Genomic DNA, 26,881 nt, shown 5'->3' on the forward strand with positions numbered 1-26,881 from the left:
GGGGAAGAGAGAGAGAGAGAGAGAGAGAGAGACTGGGGGGGAGGGGGAAGAGAGGGAGAGAGATGGGGGAGAGAGGGAGAGAGACGGGGGGGAGAGAGGGAGAGAGACGGGGGGGAGGGGGAAGAGAGAGAGACGGGGGGGGGAAGAGAGAGAGAGAGAGAGAGAGAGAGAGAGAGACGTGGGGAGGGGGAAGAGAGAGACGGGGGGGAGTGGGAAGAGAGAGACGGGGGGAGGGGGAAGAGAGAGAGAGACGGGGGGGGGTGGAGGGAAGAGAGATGGGGGGGGCGAAGAGAGAGAGAGAGAGAGATAGACGGGGGGGAGGACGAAGAGAGAGAGACGGGGAGGGGCGAAAGAGAGAGAGAGAGAGAGATTGGGGGGGGCGAAGAGAGAGAGAGAGAGAGAGAGAGAGAGAGACGGGGTGGGGGGCATAGAGAGAGAGAGAGAGTGAAGGGGTGGGGGGGAAGAGAGAGAGAGAGAGAGAGAGAGAGAGAGAGAGAGACGGGGGGGGGAAGAAAGAGAGAGAGAGAGAGAGAGAGAGAGAGAGAGACGGGGGGGGAAGAAAGAGAGAGAGAGAGAGAGAGAGAGACGGGGTGGGGGAAGAGAGAGAGAGAGAGAGAGAGAGAGAGAGAGACGGTGGGGGGGAAAGAGAGAGAAAGAGAAAGAGAGAGAGAGAGAGAGAGAGAGAGAGAGAGAGAGACGGTGGGGGGAAAGAGAGAGAAAGAGAAAGAGAGAGAGAGAGAGAGATTGGGGGGAAGAGAGAGAGAGAGAGAGAGAGAGAGAGAGAGACGGTGGGGGGGGAAAGGAAGAAGAGGGGGGGGGAGGAAAGCGAGAGAGGGAGGGGGAGAGAGACACGGTGGAGGGGAAGAGAGAGACGTGGGGGCGTGGGTGGGAGGGGGAGAGAGATGGGGGGGGAAAGAGAGAGAGAGAGAGAGAGAGAGACACGAGGTGGGGGGAAAGAGAGAGGTGAGAGAGAGACTGGGGGGGGGTGATGAGAGAGAGACACAAAGATGGATGGATGAAGAGAGAGACACAGACAGACAGAGACAGACGAGGGGGCAGGGGAGGGGAGAGAGAGCGAGAGAGAGAAAAGGCAGGCGGAGAGAGACAGGGAGATAATCAACATAGCAAAAAAATCACATTATCTGGGTCAATATCACATTGTTGTGTGTGGGAGCTTGCTGTGCCCAAATTAGCTGTCGCGTTTCCCACATTACAACAGCAACACACTCCCAAAGTGCTCCATTGGCTGTAAAGCGCTTTGAGACATCTGGTGGTCGTGAAAGGTGCTATATAAATCCAAGTCTTTCTGTCTTTTGGAGTGTGTTGCTGTTGTAATGTGGGAAACACGGCAGCCAATCTGCGCACAGCAAGCTCCCACAAAAAGCAATGTGATAATGACCAGATGATCACATTTTATATGTTGATTGAAGGATAAATTTTGGTCCCAGGATACCGGGGATAACTCCCCCGCTCTTCTTCGAAATAGAGGCCGTGGGATCTTTTACGTTCAACCGAGAGGGCAGATGTGGCCTCGGTTTAACATTGCATTCAAAAGACGGAACCTCTGACAGTGCAGCACTGCACTGGGCGTGTCGGCCTAGATTTATGTGCTCAAGTCCCTGGAGCGGGACTTGAACCCAAAACCTTCTGACTCGGAGGCGAGAGTGCTGCCCACTGAGCCATGGCTGACAAAGTGACTGTCGTTGTGTCAACCAGTAGCTCAGTGGGTAGTGCACTCTGGCCTCTGAGTCAGTAGGTTCTGGGTTCAAGGCCCACACCAGAGATTTCAACACACAAAAATCTAGGCTGACATTTCCAATTTTAGCATTGCACTTCATGCCAGCCCAGGCATTGCTACACAGCACCATCACTGTCCAGCTCCCCTTCTCGCTCCATTGCAACCAATGAGGGTTTGCCCCAGACTCATCAAGCCCCATTTAATAAATAATCTTCATTGTCAGAGGGGCACGAGCCATGGCAAAGTGGGTAGCGCACTCGCTTCTGAGTCAGAAGGTTGTGGGTTCAAGTTCCAACTCGAGCACAAAAATCCAGGCTGGCACTCCCAGTACAGAGCAGCGCTCCGTCAGTTATTGCCTCTCTGACGGCCTCGGCGCTCCCTTGGCCCAGCCCCTCTGGCAGCGCGGCGCTCCCTCGGCCCTGCCCCTCCGACGGCGCGGCGCTCCCTCGGTCCTACACTAAAACAGGTGCCTGTAAGCCTCCAGTCAGTCGGTCTCTCCACACAGCTTCTCAATTTGAAAGGATGACTCTGTTTTTTGTGTGTAACAGGGATCACCCAACTGTGATCAAACGTCGGTTCACCAGCGTCCTGATCGTCTCGGCGCTCTCTCCGTTATGGCTCTGGATGTGGCGACAACATACGGGTTTCAAGGTACGTCTGCGTGCTCGTTAGTCTCTGTGGGGGGGGGTGGGGGTCTGTTGTACTCCCAACGGGCGACTGGCAGTGATTGGGATTCTGCCTGCTTGCTCCTCGTGGATCAAATCTCATTGAGATCTCTGCGGCTCCTCCAATTCTGGCCTCTTGATCATCCCTGATTTTAATCGCCCCACCATTGGTGGCCATGCCTTCAGCTGTCTGGGCCCTAAGCTCTTGAATTCTATCCCTAAACCTCTCCAGCATTAAGACGCTCCTTAAAACCTAACTCTTTGACCAAGCCTTTCGTCACTTGTCCCAATATCCCCTTTTGTGGCTCGGTGTCGAATTTTGTACTGAGGGAACGCTGCACTGTTGGAGGGGTAGCACTGAAACATAGAAAATAGGTGCAGGAGTAGGCCATTCGGCCCTTTGAGCCTGCACCGCCATTCAGTATGATCATGGCTGATCATGCAACTTCAGTACCCCACTCCTGCTTTCTCTCCATACCCCTTGATCCTTTTAGCCGTAAGGGCCACATCTAACTCACTTTTGAATATATCTAACGAACTGGCCTCAACAACTTTCTGAGGTAGAGAATTCCACAAGTTCACAATTCTGAGTGAAGAAGTTTCTCCTCATCTCAGTCCTAAATGACTTACTCCTTATTCTTAGACTGTGACCCCTGGTTCTGGTCTTCCCCAACATTGGGAACATTCTTCCTGCATCTAACCTGTCCAGTCCCATCAGAAATGTATATGTTTCTATGAGATCCCCTCTTATTCTTCTGAACTCCAGTGAATATAAGCCTAGTCGATCCAATCTTTCTTCATATGTCAGTCCTGCCATCCCGGGAATCAGTCTGGTGAACCTTTGCTGCACTCCCTCAATAGCAAGAATGTCCTTCTTCAGATTAGGAGACCAAAACTGCACACAATACTCGGTGTGGTCTCACCAAGGCTCTGTACAACTGCAGTAAGACCTCCCTACTCCTATACCCAAATCCTCTCGCTATGAAAACCAGCATGCCATTTGCCTTCTTTACTGCCTGCTGTACCTGCATGCCTACCTTCAATGACTGATGTACCATGACACCCAGGTCTTGTTGCACCTTCCCTTTTACTAATCTGTCACCATTCAGATAATCTGCCTTCCTGTTTTTGCAACCAAAGTGGATAACCTCACATTTATCCACGTTATACTGCATCTGCCATACATTTGCCCATTCACCTAACCTGTCAAAGTCCCCTTGCAGCCTCCTAGCATCCTCCTTGCAGCTCGCACCGCCACCCAGCTTAGTGTCATCTGCAAACTTGGAGATATTACATTCAATTCCTTCGTCTCAATCATTAATGTTTATTGTAAGTAGCTGGGGTCCCAGCACTGAACTCTGCGGCACCCCACTAATCACTGCCTGCCAATCTGAAAAGGACCCGTTTATCCCGATTCTCTGCTTCCTGTCTGCAAACCAGTTCTCTATCCACATCAATACATTACCCCCAATACCATGTGCCTTAATTTTGCACACCAATCTCTTGTGTGGGACCTTGTCAAAAGCCTTTTGAAAGTCCAAATACACCACATCCACTGGTTCTCCCTTGTCCACTCTACTAGTTACATCCTCAAAAAATTCTAGAAGATTTGTCAAGCATGATTTCCCTTTCATAAATCCATGCTGACTTGAACCGATCCTGTCACTGCTTTCCAAATGCGCTGCTATTCCATCTTTAATAATTGATTCCAACATTTTCCCCACTACTGATGTCAGGCTAACCGGTCTATAATTCTTTGTTTTCTCTCCCTCCTTTTTTTAAAAATGGGGTTACATTAGCTACCCTCCAGTCCATAGAAACTGAACCAGAGTCTATAGAATGTTGGAAAATGACTACCAATGCATCCATTATTTTTCGGGCCACTTCCTTAAGTACTCTGGGATGCAGACTATCAGGCCCTGGGGATTTATCAGCCTTCAGTCCCTTCAATTTCCCTAACGCCATTTCCTGACTAATAAGGATTTCCCTCCATTCCCCATTCTCGCTAGACTCTCGGTCCCCTAGTATTTTCGGGAGGTTATTCGTGTCTTCCTTAGTGAAGACAGAACCAAAGTTTTTGTTCAATTGGTCTGCCATTTCCTTGTTCCCCATTATAATTCCCCTGATTCTGACTGCAAGGGACCTACATTAGTCTTCACTAATCTTTTTCTCTTCACATATCTATAGAAGCTTTTGCTGTCAGTTTTTATGTTCCCTGCAAGCTTACTCTCATACTCCATTTTCCCCCTTCTAATTAAACCCTTTATCGTCCTCTGCTGAATTCTAAATTTCTCCCAGTCCCAGGAGATAAAAATGAATATAAATGATCAGGTTCTTTCAAAATGTTTTAACATCAATCTTTTCACCACTAAATTGCTACTTGGCAAATAATATTGCTGAGGATGAGGGTTTTCTCCCTGTACAAACACGATATGCAGTGCCGTGATTTACATCACAAACATATTATAGAGCATCTGCGAGGTTTTACTGTAACAAAGGTATTATTTAATTGGTGATGGCTTGGGAAGTGTCGATGTACAGAGGGACCTGGGTGTCCTTGTGTTAGGGTTAACTTCAAAACACCACTCTGAGTCCGTTAGCCTTAAAGTAAATGCAGTTTTTATTAATAAAAGATACAAGCTGACGGGGGAGCTATTCTTGAAGGAATGCTCAAAGAAACTGCCAGAGACATCTTACTTTATACAGTTTCAGATTGTAGCATTACGCAAGTTACAATTAATACGTGCTGATTGATTAATACACGATTAATTGACAGGGTTCTTCCTGTAATCTGGCTTCTATATGCCTTAATTGGTAATTCCGGATACATGGTGTTCTGGTTCTTTATATTTAACTCTTATCTTGTTATACAATTCAAATTCTATGTCATCTGTGTCTGTGCCTGACTCCCAAGGCCTTTAGTCTATGAATTAGAACCTCTGCTCCTCTGTGGAAGGCATCCCGCACATGCTTCCCACATGCTGTGGGATCCATTTTAAAAACCTGTTAACTCCATTTTAAAACATTATTATTATTAATTGTAATTAATCTGCCCTTTCACCTTGTATACCAGTCATTGAAAGCAAACAGCTGCAGCAAACAGTTAGGAAGGCAAATGGTATGTTGGCCTTCATTGTGAGAGGATTTGAGCACAGGGGCATGGATGTCTTACTACAGTTATACAGAGCCTTGGTGAGACCGCACTTGGAGTATTGTGTGCAGTTTTGGTCTCCTTACCTAAGAAAGGATATACTTGCCATAGAGGGAGTGTAGCGAAGGTTCACCAGACTGATTCCTGGGATGGCAGGACTCATAGGAGGAGAGATTGGGTCGACTAGGCTTGTATTCACTAGAGGTTAGAAGAATGAGAGGGGATCTCATTGAAATGTGTAAAATTCTGACGGGGCTGGACAGACTGGATGCAGGGAGGATGTTTCCCCTGGCTGGGAAGTCTAGAACAAGGGGTCACAGTCTCAGGATATGGGATAGGAAATTTAGGACCGAGATGAGGAGAAATGTTTTCACTGAAGGTGGTGAACCTGTGGAACTCTCTACCACAGAAGGCTGTGAAGGCCAAGTCCCTGAATATATTTAAGAGGGAGATAGAGATTTCTCGACACAAAAGGCATCAAGCGGTATGGGAGAAAGCGAGAATATGGTGTTAAGATAGAGGATCAGCCACGATCATATTGAATGGTGGTGCAGACTCTAAGGGCCGAATGGCCTGCTACTGCTCCTATTTTCTATGTTTGCTGCTTTTTCTGGCCAATTTATATGCCTCTTCCTTGGATTTAATACTTTCCCTAATTTTCCTTGTTAGCCACGGTTGAGCCACCTTCCCTTTTTTATTCTTACGCCACACAGGGATGTACAATTGTTATAGTTCATCCATGTGATATTTAAATGTCTGCTATTGCCTATCCGCTGTCAACCCTTTAAGTATCATTCTCCAGTCTATCCTAGCCAATTCACTTCTCATACCGTCGAAGTTACCATTCTTAAAGTTCAGGACTCTAGTCTCTGAATTAACTGTGTCACTCTCCATCTTAATGAAGAATTCTACCATATTATGGTCACTCTTCCCCAAGGGGCCCCGCATGACCAGATTGCTAATTAATCCCCTCTCGTTGCACAAGACCCAATCTAGGATGGCCTGTTCACTAGTTGGTTCCTCGACATATTGGTCTAGAAAACCATCCCTTATGCACTCCAGGAAATCCTCCTCCACCGTATTGCTACCAGTTTGGCTAGCCCAATCAATATGCAGATTAAAGTCACCCATGATAACTGCTGTACCCTTTTTGCACGTATCCCTAATTTCCTGTTTGATGCCGTCCCCAACCTCCCTACTACTATTTGGTGGTCTGTACACAACTCCCACTAATGTTTTCTGCCCTTTGATGTTCCACAGCTCTACCCATATAGATTCCACATCATCCATGCTAATGCCCTTCCTTACTATTGCGTTAATCTCCTCTTTAACCAGTAACGCTACCCCACCTCCTTTTCCTTCCTGTCTGTCCTTCCTGAATATAGAATACCCCTGGATGTTGAGTTCCCAGCCTTGGTTACCTTGGAGCCTTGTCTCCGTAATCCCAATTACATATCCGTTAACAGCTATCTGCATAGTCAATTAATCCACCTTATAACGAATGCTCCTCGCATTGAGACTCAGCGCCTTCAGGCTTGTTTTTTTAACACTCTTTGTCCTTTTAGAATTATGTTGTAATTTGGCCCTTTTTGATTTTTGTCCTTGATTTCTCTGCCCTCCACTCTTGCTTTTCTCCTTCCTACCTTTTGCTTCTGCCCCCTTTTTACTTCCCACTGCCTCCATGTCTAGATTCCCATCCCCCTGCCTTTTTTAGTTTAAACCCTCCCCAACAGCACTAGCAAACACTCCCCCTAGGACATCAGTTCCGATCCTGCCCAGGTGCAGACCGTCCGTTTTGCACAGGTCCCAACTCCCCAGAACCGGTTCCAATGTCCCAGGAATTTGAATCCCTCCCCCTTGCACCATTCCTCAAGCCACGTATTTAGCTGAGCTATCCTGCAATTCTTACTCTGACTAGCATGTGGCACTGGTAGCAATTCTGAGATTACTTTTGAGGTCCTACTTTTGGAGGAGCAGTACTGAGGGAGCGCTGCACTTTCGGAGGGGCCGCCTTTTGGGATGAGATGTTAAACCGAGCCCCCTTCTGCTCTCTCAGGTGGATGTACAAGATCCCACGGTCACTATTGGAAGAAGAGCAGGGGGAGTTCTCTCCAGCATCCTGGGGCCAATATTTATCCCTCAGTCAATATCACTAAAACGTATCTGGTCATTATCATATTGCTGTTTGTGTGCGGTTGCCGCAAATTGGCTGCCGTGTTTCCCACATCACAACAGTGACTACACTTCAAAAGGAATTTTATTGGCTGTAAAGAGCTTTACGACACCCTGAGGTTGAGAAGGGCGCTATAGAAATGCAAGTCTTTTAATGCACTAGTGTTATCCAGTTGATCTCTCTAACCTGCCTGGTTGGAGTGCCAAACATCCGCTCGATTTAACAATCCAGTGCTGTGGGTGGGCACCAATCAAGCTCGAGGAGACATAGAAACATAGAAAATAGGTGCAGGAGTAGGCCATTTGGCCCTTCGAGCCTGCACCACCATTCAATGAGTTCATGGCTGAACATGCAACTTCAGTACCCCTTTCTTGCTTTCTCGCCAATAGAAACATAGAAAGTAGATAGACATCGCACTTGAACCAATGTTGTGCATTATCTCAGAATTGTACTTCACCCGGCTCAAAATGCAGTCTCCCGACACACAGCCTAGTTTGAATGGACAGCTGTACAGCTGTGTGCTTTTCACTGATGGGGCGAGCAGCTTTTACACGCTCACCATAACGCTTTCTTGCAATCCCAGTGACGGCACAGCACCGCTACCATTTGAAGTGCAACGCTGACGGACTGGTGTCCCATCACCACGACCTGGCACCATGTTTCGGTATCCCCTCGAGGCAGGGCGCCGACTGGAATAGCGCTGGCTTAGGACATGGGGTTAGCAAATAACGCAGCGTCCGTTCCCTTGCAAGCTGTACACCATCCTGCTTTGGAAATATATCTTTACTGTTGCAGAGTTCATGGGCTCAATTTTCCCTGGGGATTTGCGCTGTTTTTCTGGAGCAGGCTGCTCTTTTTGGAAAACCACAGTTTCCCCAATCAGTTTGCACCAGCGTAACTCAGTTACCATTTTTTTTAGTTCAGTTTTTTTTTCAGTCAAAGGGCGTAACCAGCCTCCGATGCCACTTCTGGCCATTTAGGGAAGTTTGGCCAGCTGAGAGTTACTCCAGTTGTGCTTAGGCCAGCGTAGGTGGCCTGTCCTGAAAAACCCTCCCAAGAGTTAAGGAAATCGCGCAAGTAAGGGAATCGGCACAGCAGCTGCCCGGCCACACTAATAGAATTGAAAAACACGTAGATGCAACTTACCTCCAATCCCGCCTGAAGGCTGTGCGGTCCCATTCTCCATCCCCGGTACATTCACCTCCCCCCCCCCCCCAACTGGTGCAACCACGCGCACATATGCGCACCCCCCCCCCCCCAGCACTTGCACGTGTTCCCCCCCCCCCCCAATACACAGAATTTGAGCCCAAAATCCTGGAACTCCCTCCCGAACAGCAGTGTGGGAGCACCTTCACCATACGGGACTGCAGCGGTTCAAGAAGGCAGCTCACCATCACCACCTCGAGGGATGGGCAGTAATGGTCGGCCTTGCCAGTGATGCCCACACCCCGTGAGTGAATTAAAGACACACAGCTGAAGCCACGTTGCTTCGTACGCCCTGGGCGAGGTCGGCAGATCTGACTTCTTGCGTGTTTTGATTAGACAGGTCCGCCACTGCTGAAGCTGATGGGAGTCCATTTGGAGGGCATCGTTGCTGCTACCTGTCTTCCACTCTTGCTGACCATGGTGAGTGCACGGCTGGAGTAAGTTAAGTCTGAGTGGGCCTGTGGGTGTGCAGGTCGGTAGACGCCCTTGTACACCAGTCATTGAAAGCAAACGTGCAGGTGCAGCAAGCAGTTAGGAAGGCAAATGATATGTTGACTTTCATTGCAAGAGGATTTGAGTACAGGAGCAGGATGTCTTAGTACCTTAGGATGTGAGATCGCACCTGGAGTGTTGTGTGCAGTTTTGGTCTCCTTACCTAAGAAAGGATATACTGGCCATAGAGGGAGTGCAGCGAAGGTTCACCAGACTGATTCCTGGGATGGCAAGACTGTCGTATGAGGGGAGATTGGATCGACTAGGCCTGTATTCACTAGAGTTTAGAAGAATGAGAGGGGATCTCATTGAAACATATAAAATTCTGACTGGGTTGGATGCGGGGAGGATGTTTCCCCTGGCTGGGAAGTCTAGAACAAGGGGTCACAGTCTCAGGATACGGGGTAGGAAATTTAGGAGCGAGATGAGGAGAAATGTTTTCACTCAGAGGGTGGTGAACCTGCGGAATTTTCTCCCACAGAAGGCTGTGGAGGCCAAGTCACTGAATATATTTAAGAGGGAGATAGATAGATTTCTAGAAACAAAAGACATCAAGGGGTATGGGGAAAAAGTGGGAATATGGTGTTGAGATAGAGGATCAGCCATGATCCGAATGGCCGCCTACTGCTCCTACTTTCTGTTTCTATTCTTACAGGGCTTGATAGGGTAGATGAAGGGAGGATGTTTCCCCCTGGCTGGGGAGTCTGGAACCAGGGGTCACAGTCTCAGGATAAGGGGTCGGCCAATTAGGAATGATTTGAAGAGGAATTTCTTCACTCAAAATGTGGTGACTCTTTGGAATTCTCTACCCCAGAGAGCTGTGGAGGCTCAGTCGTTGAGTATATTCAAGATAGAGATTGCTAGATTTTTGGATACTAAGGGAACCAAAGGATATGGCGGACTATGGTGATTTAATTAAGGTGGGGGTGTAAGGGGATGAAGCTCAGGCCTTTGCCGAGGACTGATTGTTCGGGGTCAGAGAGGGGATAGTGAAAAGGTGGCAGGGGGTGAGATTGGAAGAAGGGATGGGATCAGAGGAAAGTGAAGGGAAAGCTGGTGACGGAGGGGCGTTGGTGTCCAAGAGTTGTTGAAGTTTATGATCCTTGACATCTGGAAGGAAGGAGGAAAAATGTTTTTTTTTTGTTAAAAGCGCCAGATGAGGCGAGGGATGAAATGGAACTGCGGACCAGGACAGCTTAGAGATAGAGTGAGTCGTTGCTGCTGAAGAGAGAGTTCGAGAGTGGACATGTGGCGGCACGTGGCATTGAGCATTGATCCCAGCATGCGGCGATATGGAATGCAAAAGATATGGGGCGATAGCCTGCATCCCAGCTCTTATCTGGGCGATGATGTGCCGAAAGTCTAGCCCATGGGAATTGAGCGGGAAAGTGGAGTTGAGGTAGATCAGCCATAATCTTATTGAATGGCGGAACGGGCTGGAGGGCGTCCTGCTGCGCCTATTTCTTATGATTTGCCGTCCTTACAGGGTGAGATGAAGAGGAGGATGCTCCTGTAGGAGCGTGGTGTCCCCTCAGAATTACAAATCTTTGTGTCTGGCAGGTGCTGTTCTTTGGACCACTCATTCAGCTCGTCATGGACTATCCGTGGGATTTCATCGATGGGGTGAAGATGTTTCTCGGTGAGTCTGTGCCTCTGGTGCCTGGCTAAACCAGGATGGTAGTATCTTACAACTTTGCAATAAGTGAATCTGGTTTCAAGTTACACACTTGCACAATACAACAATAACAACGTGTATTTATATAACGCCTGGAACATCCCAAGGCCCTTCACAGGAGTATTATGAGATGAAAAATTTGACACCGAGCCTCGTAAGTAGAAATTAGCGCGGCAAGCTTGGTCACAGAGGTATGGTTCAAGGAGCGTCTTGAAGGAGGAAAGCGAGGCGGAGAGGTTTAGGGAGGGAGTTCCAGAGCTTGGGGCCCAGGCAACAGAAGGCATAGCCACCAATGGTTGAGCGATTTATAATTAGGGATGCTCAGGAGGGCAGAATTAGAAGAGCGCAGACATCTCGGCAGTGGGGGAGATTAGAGATAGGGAGGGATTTGAAAACAAGAATTTTGAAATAGAGTTGTTGCTTAACCGGGAGCTAATGTAGGTCAGGGGGTGATGGTAACTTGGAAGTGGAGCTGAGTCCATGATCAGATCAGCCATGATCTAATTGAATAGCGGAGCAGACTTGAGGGGCTGTATGGCCTACTCCTGCTCCTATTTCTTATGTTTCTTATGTAACTAGTGTTCAGCAGATTTTCTGCATTGAATAAGAACCTAAGAAATAGGAGCAGGAGTAGGCCATACGACCCCTCGAGCCTGCTCTGCCATTCAATAGGATCATGGCTGATCTGATCATGGACTCAGCTCCACTTCCCTGCCCGCTCCCCATAACCCTTATCCCTATGTCGTTTAAGAAACTGTCTATTTCTGTCTTAAATTTATTCAATGTCCCAATTTCCACAGCTCTCTGAGGCAGCAAATTCCACAGATTTACAACCCTCTGAGAGAAGAAATTTCTCCTCATCTGTTTTAAATGGGCGACCCTTTATTCTAAGATCATGCCCTCTAGTTCTAGTCTTCCATATCCGTGGAAACATCCTCTCTTCATCCACCCTGCTCATAATCTTATACGTTTCGATAAGATCACCTCTCATTCTTCTGAATTCCAATGAGTAGAGGCTCAACCAACTCAACCTTTCCTCATAAGTCAACCCCCTCATCCCCAGAATCAACCGAGTGAACCTTCTCTGAACTGCCTCCAAAGCAAGTATATCCTTTCGTAAATATGGAAATCAACTGCACGCAGTATTCCAGGTGTGGCCTCACCAATACCCTGTATAACTGTAGCAAGACTGCCCTGCTTTTATACTCCATCCCCTTTGCAATAAAGGCCAAGATACCATTGGCCTTCCTGATCACTTGCTGTACCTGCATACTAACCTTTTGTGTTTCATGCACAAGTACCCCCAGGTCCCGCTGTACTGCGGCACTTTGCAATCTTTCTTTGATTTTTTTTTTCTGCCAAAGTGCATGACCTCACACTTTCCAACATTATGCTCCATCTGCCAAATTTTTGGCCACTCACTTAGCCTGTCTATGTCCTTTTGCCGATTTTTTTTGTGTCCTCCTCACACATTGCTTTTAGTGGCGGAGATGCTGAATGCCTATCTGAAGCACAGGAAAAGGCGGGGCGGGGGGGGGGGGGCGGGGGGGCAGAGGGTTCTCGGATTATGGTCTCATCCAAAGGACCCCTGACAATGCAGCGTTCCTTCCCTCCTCCCTTCGTACTGTACTAGGCGCCGTAATCCTGGAGTGGGGCTCGAATACAAATCATTTTGACAACTCGAAAGCAATGACGGAAACCCAGGCGTAAAATGCTTTTTCGTCTTTCTACTGAGCACCAGTGGACAGGGCAATGGAAGAGGCTGGAAGTGAATATATGGGCTAGAAATTCGGTCGCTTAGCGCCACCCGTGAGCGCCCTCCTCCGGGGCACGGAGTACCGAACGCCGTGCTGTCGCCGCCTGCCGTGGACTCCAGTGAAGGTTCAGCGGGCGGCGCTGAGAGATCAGCGTTTGCTAAATTCGCTCTTTGGCCTGCGGAAGCGCCTGGCACCGAGACCGACTGGAAAGCAGTCGGTCCAGTGGCGACCCCGGGGCGATATTGTCCGGGGTGCGAGGCTCGTGCTGAAATTTCACTTTTATTTATTTGTCGCAGCAGTGGGGTAGTGTGGGTGAGGATTACTGAAATTTTCAGCGGAATTTTTGTTTTCCATCTTCAGGCGCTCGGGTGTCATCATCTGAGCCCCAAAAATGGTGTAGGCGTCCTGCGCTATCGCTCCATTAGCACCCGAAGAGGATTGTGGAATGCTGTTCTTAGCGCTCCATTCCCCTCTGGATGATACAACTGAATATCCCACTTTGAGGCGATAGATATTGCCTGGAGCTAAAGGTAGCTCCCCTTTGCCTCAAAGCAGGTGGTCCCAAATTTCTAGCCCATAAACTTTAAATGAAGGGATCTGTCTGGTTGGTTTATTTTTTTGACGGCACTTTTCAAACTCCCGACCTCCACCACCTAGCAGAACAAGGGCAGCAGGCGCATGGGAACACCACCGCCTCCCAAGTTCCCATCCAAGTCACACACCATCCTGACCTGGAAATATAATCGTCCGTTCCTTTTATGGTGGCTGGGTCACAATCCTGGAGTTCCCTCCCTAACAGCACTGTGGGAGCACCTTCACCACATGGACAGCAGCGGTTCAAGAAGGCGGCTCACCACCACCTTCTCAAGGATCAATTAGAGATGGGCAATAAATGCTGGCCTTGCCAGCATCGCCCACATTCCAGGAACGAATTAAAAAAAAAAACTTTACAAGTTGTACAGCCCTTGTGTCGTGCTTCATGGACCTTTACCTGTTCAGTGAACAGTCAAGTAGGCAGATCCGAAAATGGAAATGTGCACGTCTGTCCCCGGCAATTTAACATATTTCTCCTGTCAGAGGAGACTGAATCATAGAAATTTACGGCACAGAAGGAGGCCATTTCGGCCCATCATGTCTTTGCCGGCCGACCAAGAGCTACCCAGCTTAATCCCACTTTCTAGCTCTCGGTCCGTAGCCCTGCAGGCTGCGGCACTTCAAATGCGCATCCAAGTACTTTTTAAATGCGGTGAGGGTTTCTGCCTCTAACACGCTTTCAGGCAGTGAATTCCAGGCCCCCACCACCCTCTGGGTGAAGAAATTTCCCCTCAAATCCCCTCCTACCAATTACTTTAAATCTATGCCCCCTGGTTCTTGACCCTTCTGCTAAGGTGGATAGGAAGGACCTATTTCCCTTATCAGGCCCCTCATAATTTTATACACCTCAATCAGGTCTCCCCTGTTCCAAAGAAAACAACCCCAGCCTATCCAATCTTTCCTCGTAAAATTCTCCAGTCCAGGCAAAATCCTTGTAAATCTCCCCTGTACCCTCTCGAGTCCATCACATCTTTCTGTAATGTGTGACCAGAACTGCATGCAGTACTCCAGCTGCAGCCTAACTAGTGTTTTATACAGTTCAAGCGTAACCCCCCTGCTCTCTTGTACTCTATGCCTAATACTCTATGCGGTTAATAAAGGCAAGTGTTCCATCGGCCTTCTTAACCATCTTATCTACCTGGCCTGCTACCTTCAAGGATCTGTGGACATGCACTCCCAGGTCCCTTTGTTCCTCTACACGTCTCCGTGTCCTACCATGTATTGTGTTGTTCCCCTTGCATTGTTCGCCCTCCCCAAATGCATGAGCGAGATAAACGGCGAGTAATCCTGCTGTCGTCTCTTTCGCAGACCCGCGGTTCTGGGTGCAGTGCCTGGCGGACATGCGTTGGATGCGGAATCAGGTGGTGGCTCCCCTGACGGAAGAGCTGGTGTTCCGGGCGTGTATGCTGCCCATGCTGGTCCCCTGCACTGGTCTCAGCCGTGCCATCGTCACCTGCCCACTTTTCTTTGGAGTCGGTGAGTGGCTTTGACTGCGGTGAGCGCGTTCTGGCTTGGGAATGGTTCCGCGAAATGCACATGGCCTGCTCTTGAAGATTTCTGAAGCACTGAACTTGCCCGTTGGCGGCTTAAAGCTCAAGTCTCAAGGCAATACAGTTGGTTGTTTCCCGCCCCCCCCCCCCAAACCCCAGTCTCCTGTTTATGGCTGGAGGGAAGGAAATATTGATCGAGTTTCCCCACCCCAAATATTGATCGAGTTTCCCCACCCCTAATATTGGCTTTCATTCTCGTCAGGCCAGTTCGGTGACACATCCCGGAACATCTCATTTATTGCAGTGCAGCTCCACAAAAAAGAAAGAAAGACTTGGATTTATATAGCGCCTTTCAAGACCAAAGCGCTTTACAGCCAATTAAGTACTTTTGGAGTGTAGTTACTGTTGTAACGAGGCAGCCAATTTGCACACAGCAAGCTCCCACAAACAAGAATGTGATAATGACCCAGAACATCTGTTTTTTTTTAAATGTTAATTGAGGGATAAATATTGGGCCGAGACACCGGGGAGAACTCACCTGCTCTTCTTCGAAATAATGGCCATGGGGTCTTTTACATCCACTTGAGAGCAGACGGGGCCTCGGTTTTATGTCTCATCAGAAAGACGGCACCTCCGACGGTGCGGCGCTCCCTCAGCGCGGCGCTCCCTCAGCGCCGCCCCTCCGACGGTGCGGCCCTCCCTCAGCGCCGCCCCGCCGCCGGTGCGGCCCTCCCTCAGCACCGCCCCTCCTTCGGTGCGGCCCTCCCTCAGCGCCGCTCCTCCGCCGGTGCGGCCCTCCCTCAGCGCCGCCCCTCCTTCGGTGCGGCCCTCCCTCAGCGCCGCTCCTCCGCCGGTGCGCCGCCCCTCCGACGGTGCGGCCCTCCCTCAGCACCGCCCTAGATTTATGTGCTCGGATCCCTGGAGTGGGACTCGAACTCACAACCTTCTGACTCTTCAGGTGAGAGTGCTACCCACCGAACCACAGCTGACACAGCGTCAACCCAGCCTCAGGAAATGCGCCACTGGTTGGAGCCGCTGCTTCCAGTCGTGGCCCCGAGTGGCGGACCCCATTGCATTCAATTGAGCTGATCTGGGCTACCCTCCCTCAAAGTGGGACCAAAGTGATTGCTCTCTGCTCAGGCAATGTGTGGCATTTTGTTTTAAAGCCAGTGATTCTGATTACTATCCAGTGGCTTGCAATGGAAAGATCACCCGTGTGAATACAGGCTTGTTGTAATGTCCCCTCTTCTATCCCCCGTCATTGAATAGTCTCCCAACATCCACTAAATAGACTGGCTCGTGAACAGTAGCCACTGGGGCAAAGATCCTGGGGAGCACCTGCGGAACCGTAGCCCAGCGCAGCTCATCGTTTTCAGGAGAGGAGGAGAAACATAGAAAATAGGTGCAGGAGCAGGCCATTCGGCCCTTCGAGCCTGCACCACCATTCAATATGATCATGGTTGATCATGCAACTTCAGGACACCATTCTTGCTTTCTCTCCATACCCCTTGATCCCTTTAGCCGTAAGGGCCACATCTAACTCCCTTTTGAATATATCTAATGAACTGGTCTCAACAACTTTCTGTGGTAGAGAATCCCACATGCCCACAATTCTCTGAGTGAAGAAGTTTCTCCTCATCTCGGTCCTAAATGGCTTCCCCCTTATCCTTAGACTGTGACCCCTGATTCTGGACTTCCCCAACATCGGGAACATTCTTCCTGCATCTAACCTGTCCAATCCCGTCAGAATTTTATATGTTTCTATGAGATCCCCTCTTGTTCTTCTAAATTCCAGTGAATATAAGCCTAGTCGGTCCAGTCTTTCTTCATATGTCAGTCCTGCCATCCTGGGAATCAGTCTGGTGAACTTTCGCTGCACTCCCTCAATAGCAAGAATGTCCTTCCTCAGATTAGGAGAACACAATATTCAAGGTGTGGCCTCACCAAGGCCCTGTACAGCTGCAATAAGACCTCCCTGCTCCTATACTCAAATCCTCTCGCTATGAAGGCCAGCATGCCATTTTCTGCCTTCACCACCTGCTGTACCTACATGCCTACTTTCAATGACTGATGTACCATGACACCCAGGTCTCGTTGCACGTTTTACTGACCTTGATTCCTGGCTTTTTTATTTCCTCCTTCAGCTCATTTTCACCACGTGATTGAGCTTCTGAAGTTCAGACAAGGAACAGTGGCAGGGATCTTCCTCTCTGCAGGTACGGAGCGCGTGGGTCGGCAGGCGGGCGGGAAAGAGGGAGAAGGGTTGGACTCAAAAAGTGGATGAGGGTAGAGCTGGGAGTGTGGGTGACGAGGTTCGGAGTCTGTGTGTGAAGGGGGTGGGCACACAGTGAGGGTCACTGTTGACTTTGGCAGATCATGTAAAGCGGGCGATATTCATACCATCGTTACAACACAGAAGGAGGCCATTCTTCCTGTTGAGCCTGTGCCGGCTCTCTGCAAGAGCACCTCAGCTAGTCCCACTCCCCCGTCCTTTCCCCGTAGCCCTGCAAATGTTTGTTTTCCTCCAGGTACTTACCCAACTCCCTTTTGAAAGCCAAGATTGAGTCTGCCTCCACTGCCCTCTCGGGCAGCGCATTCCAGATCCTAACCACTCGCTGCGTAAAAACGTTTTTCCTCGTGTCGCCTTTGGTTCTTCTGCCAATCACCTTCAATCTGTGTCCTCTGGTTCGCGACCCTTCCGCCAATGGGAACAGTCTCTCTCTCTCACTCTGTCCAGACCCCTCATGGTTTTGAACACCTCGATCAAATCTCCTCTCGACCTTCTCTGCTCCAAGGAGAACAACCCCAGCTTCTCCAGTCTCTCCACGTCACTGAAGTCCCTCATCCCTGGAATCATTCTCCTAAATCTTTTCTGCAGCCTCACTAAGGCCTTCACATCCGTGCTAAAGTGCGGTGCCCAGAATTGGACACACTACTCCAGTTGTGGCCAAACACAGTGTTTTATATAGGTTCGTCATAGCTTCCTTAAATCAGCCGCCCGTGGTACAGCTCCCCCGCTGAGATTTACTGATGCTGAAAATTCACTGCATGAAACCACGCCGTGTGTGAAACTACATTGTTTTTTAAACAGCTGCTGCCAGATGGTTATTTTAAATGGATTAACAAGTTGTGTTAATTGGGGGCAAAGGAGTTTCACATGAACATGCGATAATATCACCAGATAATTTCAGCTCCATTAATAATTAACATCTTTCACACGCAAGAATTAGGAGCAGGAGTCGGCCATTCAGCCCCTCGAGCCGACTCCGCCATTCAATGAGATCATGGCTGATCTTCGACCTCAACTCCACTTTCCTGCACTATCCCTATATCCCTCGATTCCCTTAATATTCAAATATCTATCGATCTTTGTCTCGAATATACTCAAGGACTGAGCCTCCACAGCCCTCTGGGGCAGAGAATTCCAAAGATTCACCACCCTCTGAGTGAAGAAATTCCTCCTCATCTCGGTCCTAAATGGCCGACCCCTTATCCTGAGACTGTGGACCCTGGTTCTGGACTCCCCAGCCCGGGGGAAACAGCCTCTCAACATCTACCCTGTCAGTCGCCCTCAGAACCATTTGTTTCAATGAGATCACCTCTCATTTTCTAAATTCTAGAGAGTCATCAGCATAGGCAGTCCCTCGAATCGAGGATGACTTGCTTCCACACCAAAAAAAGATGAGTTCACAGGTGTTTCAATGAAGGACCTAATGTTCCAGATCCCGAACTACACCCTGAAGGGTGGAAGATGCCTGTGGGTGGACTTTTTTTAATGTGGGGTGACCGTTGCACACCAGCCACCACACGGGCTTGACAGAGCTAGGTCTTGGTCCAGTGGCAAGGGTTAACCAAGAGACTGGAGACCAGCTGTGCTGCACGGACCTAGTGCGCACACATCGCAATGTGGGATGGTCCGTGCTGCCCCTGGGCCCCTGGCCCCGAACTCACGTGTCTCCTGGGCCCCGATCACGTCCCTCTGCATTCTCTCGCCGCTCCTTCGCCCCGATCTCGCCGCTCCTGCTGTATCTGCCCACGCTCCAATCACTGACCTGGGCCTTGCTGACGTCAGTCTTCGCTGCCATCACCCTCCTGCACCAGCTCGTGCTGCTCCCTTAAGTAGTCTCCACAGGGCCTCCGCTGCTCCCCGAGGCCGCTCACCGCTCCTTTTATGGCCCTGACCTGCCTCTGATGTTCTCACGCATGTCGGGGCCTCCATGCAGAGAGCGTAGGCCCAATCTCTCCTCATGGGACAACCCCCATGCCAGGGATTAATCTTCGTTGCACCGACTGTAAGGCAAGCATGTCCTTCCTTGGGTACGGAGACCAAAACTGTGCACGTGGTTTGTAGGTAAGTGAGAATTCCCTCCATAAGCACATGTCTCTCGATCCCTTCAGGCCAGGTTTGATGCCCGATAGATTTGCAATGTGGATAAATTACAACAATATCTGGCCGTAACCTTTTTTTTTTATTTGGGTTAATCCAAATGTTTTCATTTCTTTTCCCAGTTTTCCAGTTTTCCTACACTGCAGTGTTCGGAGCATACACAGCATTTATTTTCATCAGGACAGGTCAGTGTTTTGTTTGCTGTACAACCTGTCACAAGGGCGTTGCTTTGTTTCAACCAATCAACAATGTGTATTTATACAGCGCCTTTAACGTAGTAAAACGTCCCAAGGTGCTTCACAGGAGCGTAAATCAAAGAAAGTTTGACACCGAGCCACATAAGGAGGAACGAGAGGCGGAGAGGTTTAGGGAGGGAGTTCCAGAGCTCAAGGCCCAGGCAGCTGAGGGCATCTTAGTCATAGAGGTCGGTTTTAAGGAGGGCCTTAAAGGAGGAACGAGAGGCGGGGGAGGTTTAGGGAAGGAGTTTCAGAGCTCAAGGCCCAGGCAGCTGAAGGCTCGGCCGCCAATGGTGGAGCAATTAAAATCCGGGATGGTCAAGAGGTCAGAATTGGAAGAGAGCAGTGTTCTCGGGTTGGCTGGGGGGCTGGAGGAGGTTAGAAAGAAAGACTTGGATTTATACAGCGCCTTTCATGATCACAGCACATCTCAAAGTGCTTTACAGCCAATGAAGTACTTTTGGAGTGTAGTCACTGTTGTAATGGGGGAAAATGCGGCAGCCAATTTGCGCACAGCAAGCTCCCACAAACAGCGGTGTGATAATGACCCAGATCATCTGTTTTTTTGATATGTTGATTGAGGGATAAATATTGGCCAGGACACTAGGGATAACTCCCCTGCTCTTCTTTGAAATAGTGTCATGGGATCTTTTACGTCCACCCGAGGGGGCAGACGGGACCTCGGTTTGACGTCTCATCCGAAAGACAGCACCTCCGACAGTGCAGCATGCCCTCAACACTGCACTGGAGCGTCAGCCTAGATTTATGTGCTCAAGTCCCTGGAGTGGGACTTTCTGACATAGGTATACATACAGAGATAGGGAGGGGGCAAGGCCATGCAGCGATTTGAAAAGGACACAATTGGTTGTATTAATAAAATGGCTGCTGTGTCTCTGATTGGCTCTCCATTATCACATGACCTATTGCTGATTGGTCCCCTTGGGGGATAAGCCACACCCTGAAATTTCTCTGGAATATGTAAATGGAACCGCGCAGCCCAAGTTCTGACTGACTTTGCAAATTGTAATTTGATCGATTCTGACTTCTGAATCCATAGAGGATAGAGCTCAAACAACCCAGAAAAAGCCTCCCAAGTTCCAGCCGAAGACCCTTACCCCAGCCCAAGTGCATACCTCCCCCAGCCGAAGTCCCTTACCCCAGCGCAAGTACAAGGCCTTAACCCCACCCGCCATAGATAGGGCATTGTGTGCGGATTCTGAACAGGTTTATTGGGTATGAAGTGAATAGTGACAGTGTCGTGACTTGTGGATTTCATCCACTCCAACGATGACTCTTGCAACACACGCATCAAGCTTTCCGAGAAATCGCGTGTGGGTGCAAAGGGGGTTGGAAGAACCTGATCCATCTTCCCTGAGTTCCCTCTCTCCCCTCCGATCCCACGTGTGTGTCGCTCCCCCCCCCCCCCTCGCTCTCTCCTTCACACCCCCCTCGCTCTCTCCCTCGCCCCCCCTCGCTCTCTCCCTCGCCCCCCCTCGCTCTCTCCCTCGCCCCCCCTCGCTCTCTCCCTCGCCCCCCCTCGCTCTCTCCCTCGCCCCCCCCTCGCTCTCTCCCTCGCCCCCCCCTCGCTCTCTCCCTCGCCCCCCCCTCGCTCTCTCCCTCGCCCCCCCCTCGCTCTCTCCCTCGCCCCCCCCTCGCTCTCTCCCTCGCCCCCCCCTCGCTCTCTCCCTCGCCCCCCCCTCGCTCTCTCCCTCGCCCCCCCCTCGCTCTCTCCCTCGCCCCCCCCTCGCTCTCTCCCTCGCCCCCCCCTCGCTCTCTCCCTCGCCCCCCCCTCGCTCTCTCCCTCGCCCCCCCCTCGCTCTCTCCCTCGCCCCCCCCTCGCTCTCTCCCTCGCCCCCCCCTCGCTCTCTCCCTCGCCCCCCCTCGCTCTCTCCCTCGCCCCCCCCTCGCTCTCTCCCTCGCCCCCCCCTCGCTCTCTCCCTCGCCCCCCCCTCGCTCTCTCCCTCGCCCCCCCCTCGCTCTCTCCCTCGCCCCCCCCTCGCTCTCTCCCTCGCCCCCCCCTCGCTCTCTCCCTCGCCCCCCCCTCGCTCTCTCCCTCGCCCCCCCCTCGCTCTCTCCCTCGCCCCCCCCTCGCTCTCTCCCTCGCCCCCCCCTCGCTCTCTCCCTCGCCCCCCCCTCGCTCTCTCCCTCGCCCCCCCCTCGCTCTCTCCCTCGCCCCCCCCTCGCTCTCTCCCTCGCCCCCCCCTCGCTCTCTCCCTCGCCCCCCCTCGCTCTCTCCCTCGCCCCCCCCTCGCTCTCTCCCTCGCCCCCCCCTCGCTCTCTCCCTCGCCCCCCCCTCGCTCTCTCCCTCGCCCCCCCCTCGCTCTCTCCCTCGCCCCCCCCTCGCTCTCTCCCTCGCCCCCCCCTCGCTCTCTCCCTCGCCCCCCCCTCGCTCTCTCCCTCGCCCCCCCCTCGCTCTCTCCCTCGCCCCCCCCTCGCTCTCTCCCTCGCCCCCCCCTCGCTCTCTCCCTCGCCCCCCCCTCGCTCTCTCCCTCGCCCCCCCCTCGCTCTCTCCCTCGCCCCCCCCTCGCTCTCTCCCTCGCCCCCCCCTCGCTCTCTCCCTCGCCCCCCCCTCGCTCTCTCCCTCGCCCCCCCCTCGCTCTCTCCCTCGCCCCCCCCCGCCTCTCTCCCTCGCCCCCCCCTCGCTCTCTCCCTCGCCCCCCCCTCGCTCTCTCCCTCGCCCCCCCCTCGCTCTCTCCCTCGCCCCCCCCTCGCTCTCTCCCTCGCCCCCCCCTCGCTCTCTCCCTCGCCCCCCCCTCGCTCTCTCCCTCGCCCCCCCCTCGCTCTCTCCCTCGCCCCCCCCTCGCTCTCTCCCTCGCCCCCCCCTCGCTCTCTCCCTCGCCCCCCCCTCGCTCTCTCCCTCGCCCCCCCCTCGCTCTCTCCCTCGCCCCCCCCTCGCTCTCTCCCTCGCCCCCCCCTCGCTCTCTCCCTCGCCCCCCCCTCGCTCTCTCCCTCGCCCCCCCCTCGCTCTCTCCCTCGCCCCCCCCTCGCTCTCTCCCTCGCCCCCCCCTCGCTCTCTCCCTCGCCCCCCCCTCGCTCTCTCCCTCGCCCCCCCCTCGCTCTCTCCCTCGCCCCCCCCTCGCTCTCTCCCTCGCCCCCCCCTCGCTCTCTCCCTCGCCCCCCCCTCGCTCTCTCCCTCGCCCCCCCCTCGCTCTCTCCCTCGCCCCCCCCTCGCTCTCTCCCTCGCCCCCCCCTCGCTCTCTCCCTCGCCCCCCCCTCGCTCTCTCCCTCGCCCCCCCCTCGCTCTCTCCCTCGCCCCCCCCTCGCTCTCTCCCTCGCCCCCCCCTCGCTCTCTCCCTCGCCCCCCCCTCGCTCTCTCCCTCGCCCCCCCCTCGCTCTCTCCCTCGCCCCCCCCTCGCTCTCTCCCTCGCCCCCCCCTCGCTCTCTCCCTCGCCCCCCCCTCGCTCTCTCCCTCGCCCCCCCCTCGCTCTCTCCCTCGCCCCCCCCTCGCTCTCTCCCTCGCCCCCCCCTCGCTCTCTCCCTCGCCCCCCCCTCGCTCTCTCCCTCGCCCCCCCCTCGCTCTCTCCCTCGCCCCCCCCTCGCTCTCTCCCTCGCCCCCCCCTCGCTCTCTCCCTCGCCCCCCCCTCGCTCTCTCCCTCGCCCCCCCCTCGCTCTCTCCCTCGCCCCCCCCTCGCTCTCTCCCTCGCCCCCCCCTCGCTCTCTCCCTCGCCCCCCCCTCGCTCTCTCCCTCGCCCCCCCCTCGCTCTCTCCCTCGCCCCCCCTCGCTCTCTCCCTCGCCCCCCCCTCGCTCTCTCCCTCGCCCCCCCCTCGCTCTCTCCCTCGCCCCCCCCTCGCTCTCTCCCTCGCCCCCCCTCGCTCTCTCCCTCGCCCCCCCCTCGCTCTCTCCCTCGCCCCCCCCTCGCTCTCTCCCTCGCCCCCCCCTCGCTCTCTCCCTCGCCCCCCCCTCGCTCTCTCCCTCGCCCCCCCTCGCTCTCTCCCTCGCCCCCCCCTCGCTCTCTCCCTCGCCCCCCCCTCGCTCTCTCCCTCGCCCCCCCCTCGCTCTCTCCCTCGCCCCCCCCTCGCTCTCTCCCTCGCCCCCCCCTCGCTCTCTCCCTCGCCCCCCCCTCGCTCTCTCCCTCGCCCCCCCCTCGCTCTCTCCCTCGCCCCCCCCTCGCTCTCTCCCTCGCCCCCCCCTCGCTCTCTCCCTCGCCCCCCCTCGCTCTCTCCCTCGCCCCCCCCTCGCTCTCTCCCTCGCCCCCCCCTCGCTCTCTCCCTCGCCCCCCCCTCGCTCTCTCCCTCGCCCCCCCCTCGCTCTCTCCCTCGCCCCCCCCTCGCTCTCTCCCTCGCCCCCCCCTCGCTCTCTCCCTCGCCCCCCCCTCGCTCTCTCCCTCGCCCCCCCCTCGCTCTCTCCCTCGCCCCCCCCTCGCTCTCTCCCTCGCCCCCCCCTCGCTCTCTCCCTCGCCCCCCCCTCGCTCTCTCCCTCGCCCCCCCCTCGCTCTCTCCCTCGCCCCCCCCTCGCTCTCTCCCTCGCCCCCCCCTCGCTCTCTCCCTCGCCCCCCCTCGCTCTCTCCCTCGCCCCCCCCTCGCTCTCTCCCTCGCCCCCCCCTCGCTCTCTCCCTCGCCCCCCCCTCGCTCTCTCCCTCGCCCCCCCCTCGCTCTCTCCCTCGCCCCCCCCTCGCTCTCTCCCTCGCCCCCCCCTCGCTCTCTCCCTCGCCCCCCCCTCGCTCTCTCCCTCGCCCCCCCCCTCGCTCTCTCCCTCGCCCCCCCCTCGCTCTCTCCCTCGCCCCCCCCTCGCTCTCTCCCTCGCCCCCCCCTCGCTCTCTCCCTCGCCCCCCCCTCGCTCTCTCCCTCGCCCCCCCCTCGCTCTCTCCCTCGCCCCCCCCTCGCTCTCTCCCTCGCCCCCCCCTCGCTCTCTCCCTCGCCCCCCCCTCGCTCTCTCCCTCGCCCCCCCCTCGCTCTCTCCCTCGCCCCCCCCTCGCTCTCTCCCTCGCCCCCCCCTCGCTCTCTCCCTCGCCCCCCCCTCGCTCTCTCCCTCGCCCCCCCCTCGCTCTCTCCCTCGCCCCCCCCTCGCTCTCTCCCTCGCCCCCCCCTCGCTCTCTCCCTCGCCCCCCCCTCGCTCTCTCCCTCGCCCCCCCCTCGCTCTCTCCCTCGCCCCCCCCTCGCTCTCTCCCTCGCCCCCCCCTCGCTCTCTCCCTCGCCCCCCCCTCGCTCTCTCCCTCGCCCCCCCCTCGCTCTCTCCCTCGCCCCCCCCTCGCTCTCTCCCTCGCCCCCCCCTCGCTCTCTCCCTCGCCCCCCCCTCGCTCTCTCCCTCGCCCCCCCCTCGCTCTCTCCCTCGCCCCCCCCTCGCTCTCTCCCTCGCCCCCCCCTCGCTCTCTCCCTCGCCCCCCCCTCGCTCTCTCCCTCGCCCCCCCCTCGCTCTCTCCCTCGCCCCCCCCTCGCTCTCTCCCTCGCCCCCCCCTCGCTCTCTCCCTCGCCCCCCCCTCGCTCTCTCCCTCGCCCCCCCCTCGCTCTCTCCCTCGCCCCCCCCTCGCTCTCTCCCTCGCCCCCCCTCGCTCTCCCTCGCCCCCCCCTCGCCCCCCCTCGCTCTCTCCCTCGCCCCCCCCTCGCTCTCTCCCTCGCCCCCCCCTCGCTCTCTCCCTCGCCCCCCCCTCGCTCTCTCCCTCGCCCCCCCCTCGCTCTCTCCCTCGCCCCCCCTCGCTCTCTCCCTCGCCCCCCCCTCGCTCTCTCCCTCGCCCCCCCCTCGCTCTCTCCCTCGCCCCCCCCTCGCTCTCTCCCTCGCCCCCCCCTCGCTCTCTCCCTCGCCCCCCCCTCGCTCTCTCCCTCGCCCCCCCCCCTCGCTCTCTTTCCCCCCCCCCCCCTCACTTTCTCCTGTGTCTCTCTTCTTCCCACCCTCAGCGCTCTCTGGTCGCTCTCCCTCTCCTTCCCCCACCCCCACCCCCACCCCCACCCCCCCCAAACCTCTCATCTTTTTCGCTCTCGCTCTCTCTCCGGGCTCACTATTTACAAGTGGTTCCCCAGGAGTGTGTCAGCATTTACAGGCGTGTACCCGGGAGTGTGTCATTATTTACACGGTGTCCCCGGGATTGTGTCGGTATTTACTGGGAGGTCCCCGGGAGTGTGTCAGTATGTCCTAGGGGGAATGTTTGCTCGTGCTGCTGGGGAGGAGTTAAACTAATATGGCAGGGGGATGGGAACCTATACAGGGAGACAGAGAGAAGTAGAATGGGGCAGAAGCAAAAGATAGAAAGAAGAAAAGTAAAAGTGGAGGGCAGAGAAACCTAAAGCAAAAAGAGCCACATTACAGCAGAATTCTAAAGTGGCAAAGTTTGATAGAAAGACAAGCCTGAAGGCTCTGTACCTCAATGCGAGGAGTATTCGGAATAAGGTGGACGAATTAACTGCGCAGATAGTAGTTAATGGGTATGATGTAATTGGCATCTCGGAGACATGACTCCAGGGTGACCAAGGCTGGGAACTCAACATCCAGGGGTATTCAACATTTAGGAAGGATAGACAGAGAGGAAAAGGAGGTGGGGTTGCATTGCTGGTTAAAGAAGAAATTAATGCAATAGTAAGAAAGGACATTAGCTTGGATGATGTGGAATTGGTATGGGTGGAGCTATGGAATATCAAGGGGCGGAAAATGCTAGTGGGAGTTGTGTACAGACCACCAAACAGTAGTAGTGAGGTTGGGGACAGCATCAAACAAGAAATTAGGGATGCATGCAATAAAGGTACAGCAGTTATCTACATATTGATTGGGCTAACCCAACTGGTAGCAATGTGGTGGAGGAGGATTTCCTGGAGTGTATTAGGGATGGTTTTCTAGACCAATATGTCGAGGAACCAACTAGGGAGCTGGCCATCCTAGACTGGGTGATGTGTAAAGAGAAAGGACTAATTAGCATTCTTGTTGTGCGAGACCCCTTGGGGAAGAGTGACCATAACATGGTAGAATTCTTTATTAAGATAGAGAGTGACACAGTTAATTCAGAAACTAGGGTCCTGAACTTAAGGAAAGGTAACTTCGATGGTTTGAGGCATGAATTGGCTAGGATAGACTGGCAAATGATATTTAAAAGGTTGACGGTGGATAGGCAATGGCAAACATTTAAAGATCATATGGATGAACTTCAGCAGTTGTACATCCCTGTCTGGAGTAAAAATAAAACAGGGAAGGTGGCTCAACCGTGGCTAACAAGTGAAATTAAGGATAGTGTTAAATCCAAGGAAAAGGCATATAAATTGGCCAGAAAAAGCAGCAAACCTGAGGACTGGGAGAAATTTAGAATTCAGCTGAGGAGACAAAGGATTTAATTAAGAGGGGAAAAATAAAGTACGAGAAGAAGCTTGCCAGGAGCATAAAAACTGACTGCAAAA

The 26,881-nt window shown here is 53.9% G+C and overlaps 1 protein-coding gene across 4 annotated transcripts in view; it reads left to right on the forward strand.

Moving 5' to 3' along the window:
• Positions 1-26,881, forward strand: part of rce1a (Ras converting CAAX endopeptidase 1a) — a 34,829-nt gene that overhangs the window by 911 nt on the left and 7,037 nt on the right. The window contains exons 2-7 of one of the 4 annotated variants that reach the window (XM_070868173.1): positions 2,287-2,389; positions 9,270-9,353; positions 10,986-11,064; positions 14,760-14,927; positions 17,086-17,157; positions 19,451-19,513. In XM_070868173.1, coding sequence (XP_070724274.1) covers positions 2,287-2,389; positions 9,270-9,353; positions 10,986-11,064; positions 14,760-14,927; positions 17,086-17,157; positions 19,451-19,513 — 569 coding nt within the window. The remainder of the gene's footprint in view (positions 1-2,286; positions 2,390-9,269; positions 9,354-10,985; positions 11,065-14,759; positions 14,928-17,085; positions 17,158-19,450; positions 19,514-26,881) is intronic. The other 3 variants (XM_070868176.1, XM_070868175.1, XM_070868174.1) reach the window with 3 other exon arrangements.

This window comes from Pristiophorus japonicus, chromosome 27 (assembly GCF_044704955.1).
Source record: "Pristiophorus japonicus isolate sPriJap1 chromosome 27, sPriJap1.hap1, whole genome shotgun sequence".
NCBI classification, from domain to species: Eukaryota; Metazoa; Chordata; class Chondrichthyes; family Pristiophoridae; genus Pristiophorus; species Pristiophorus japonicus.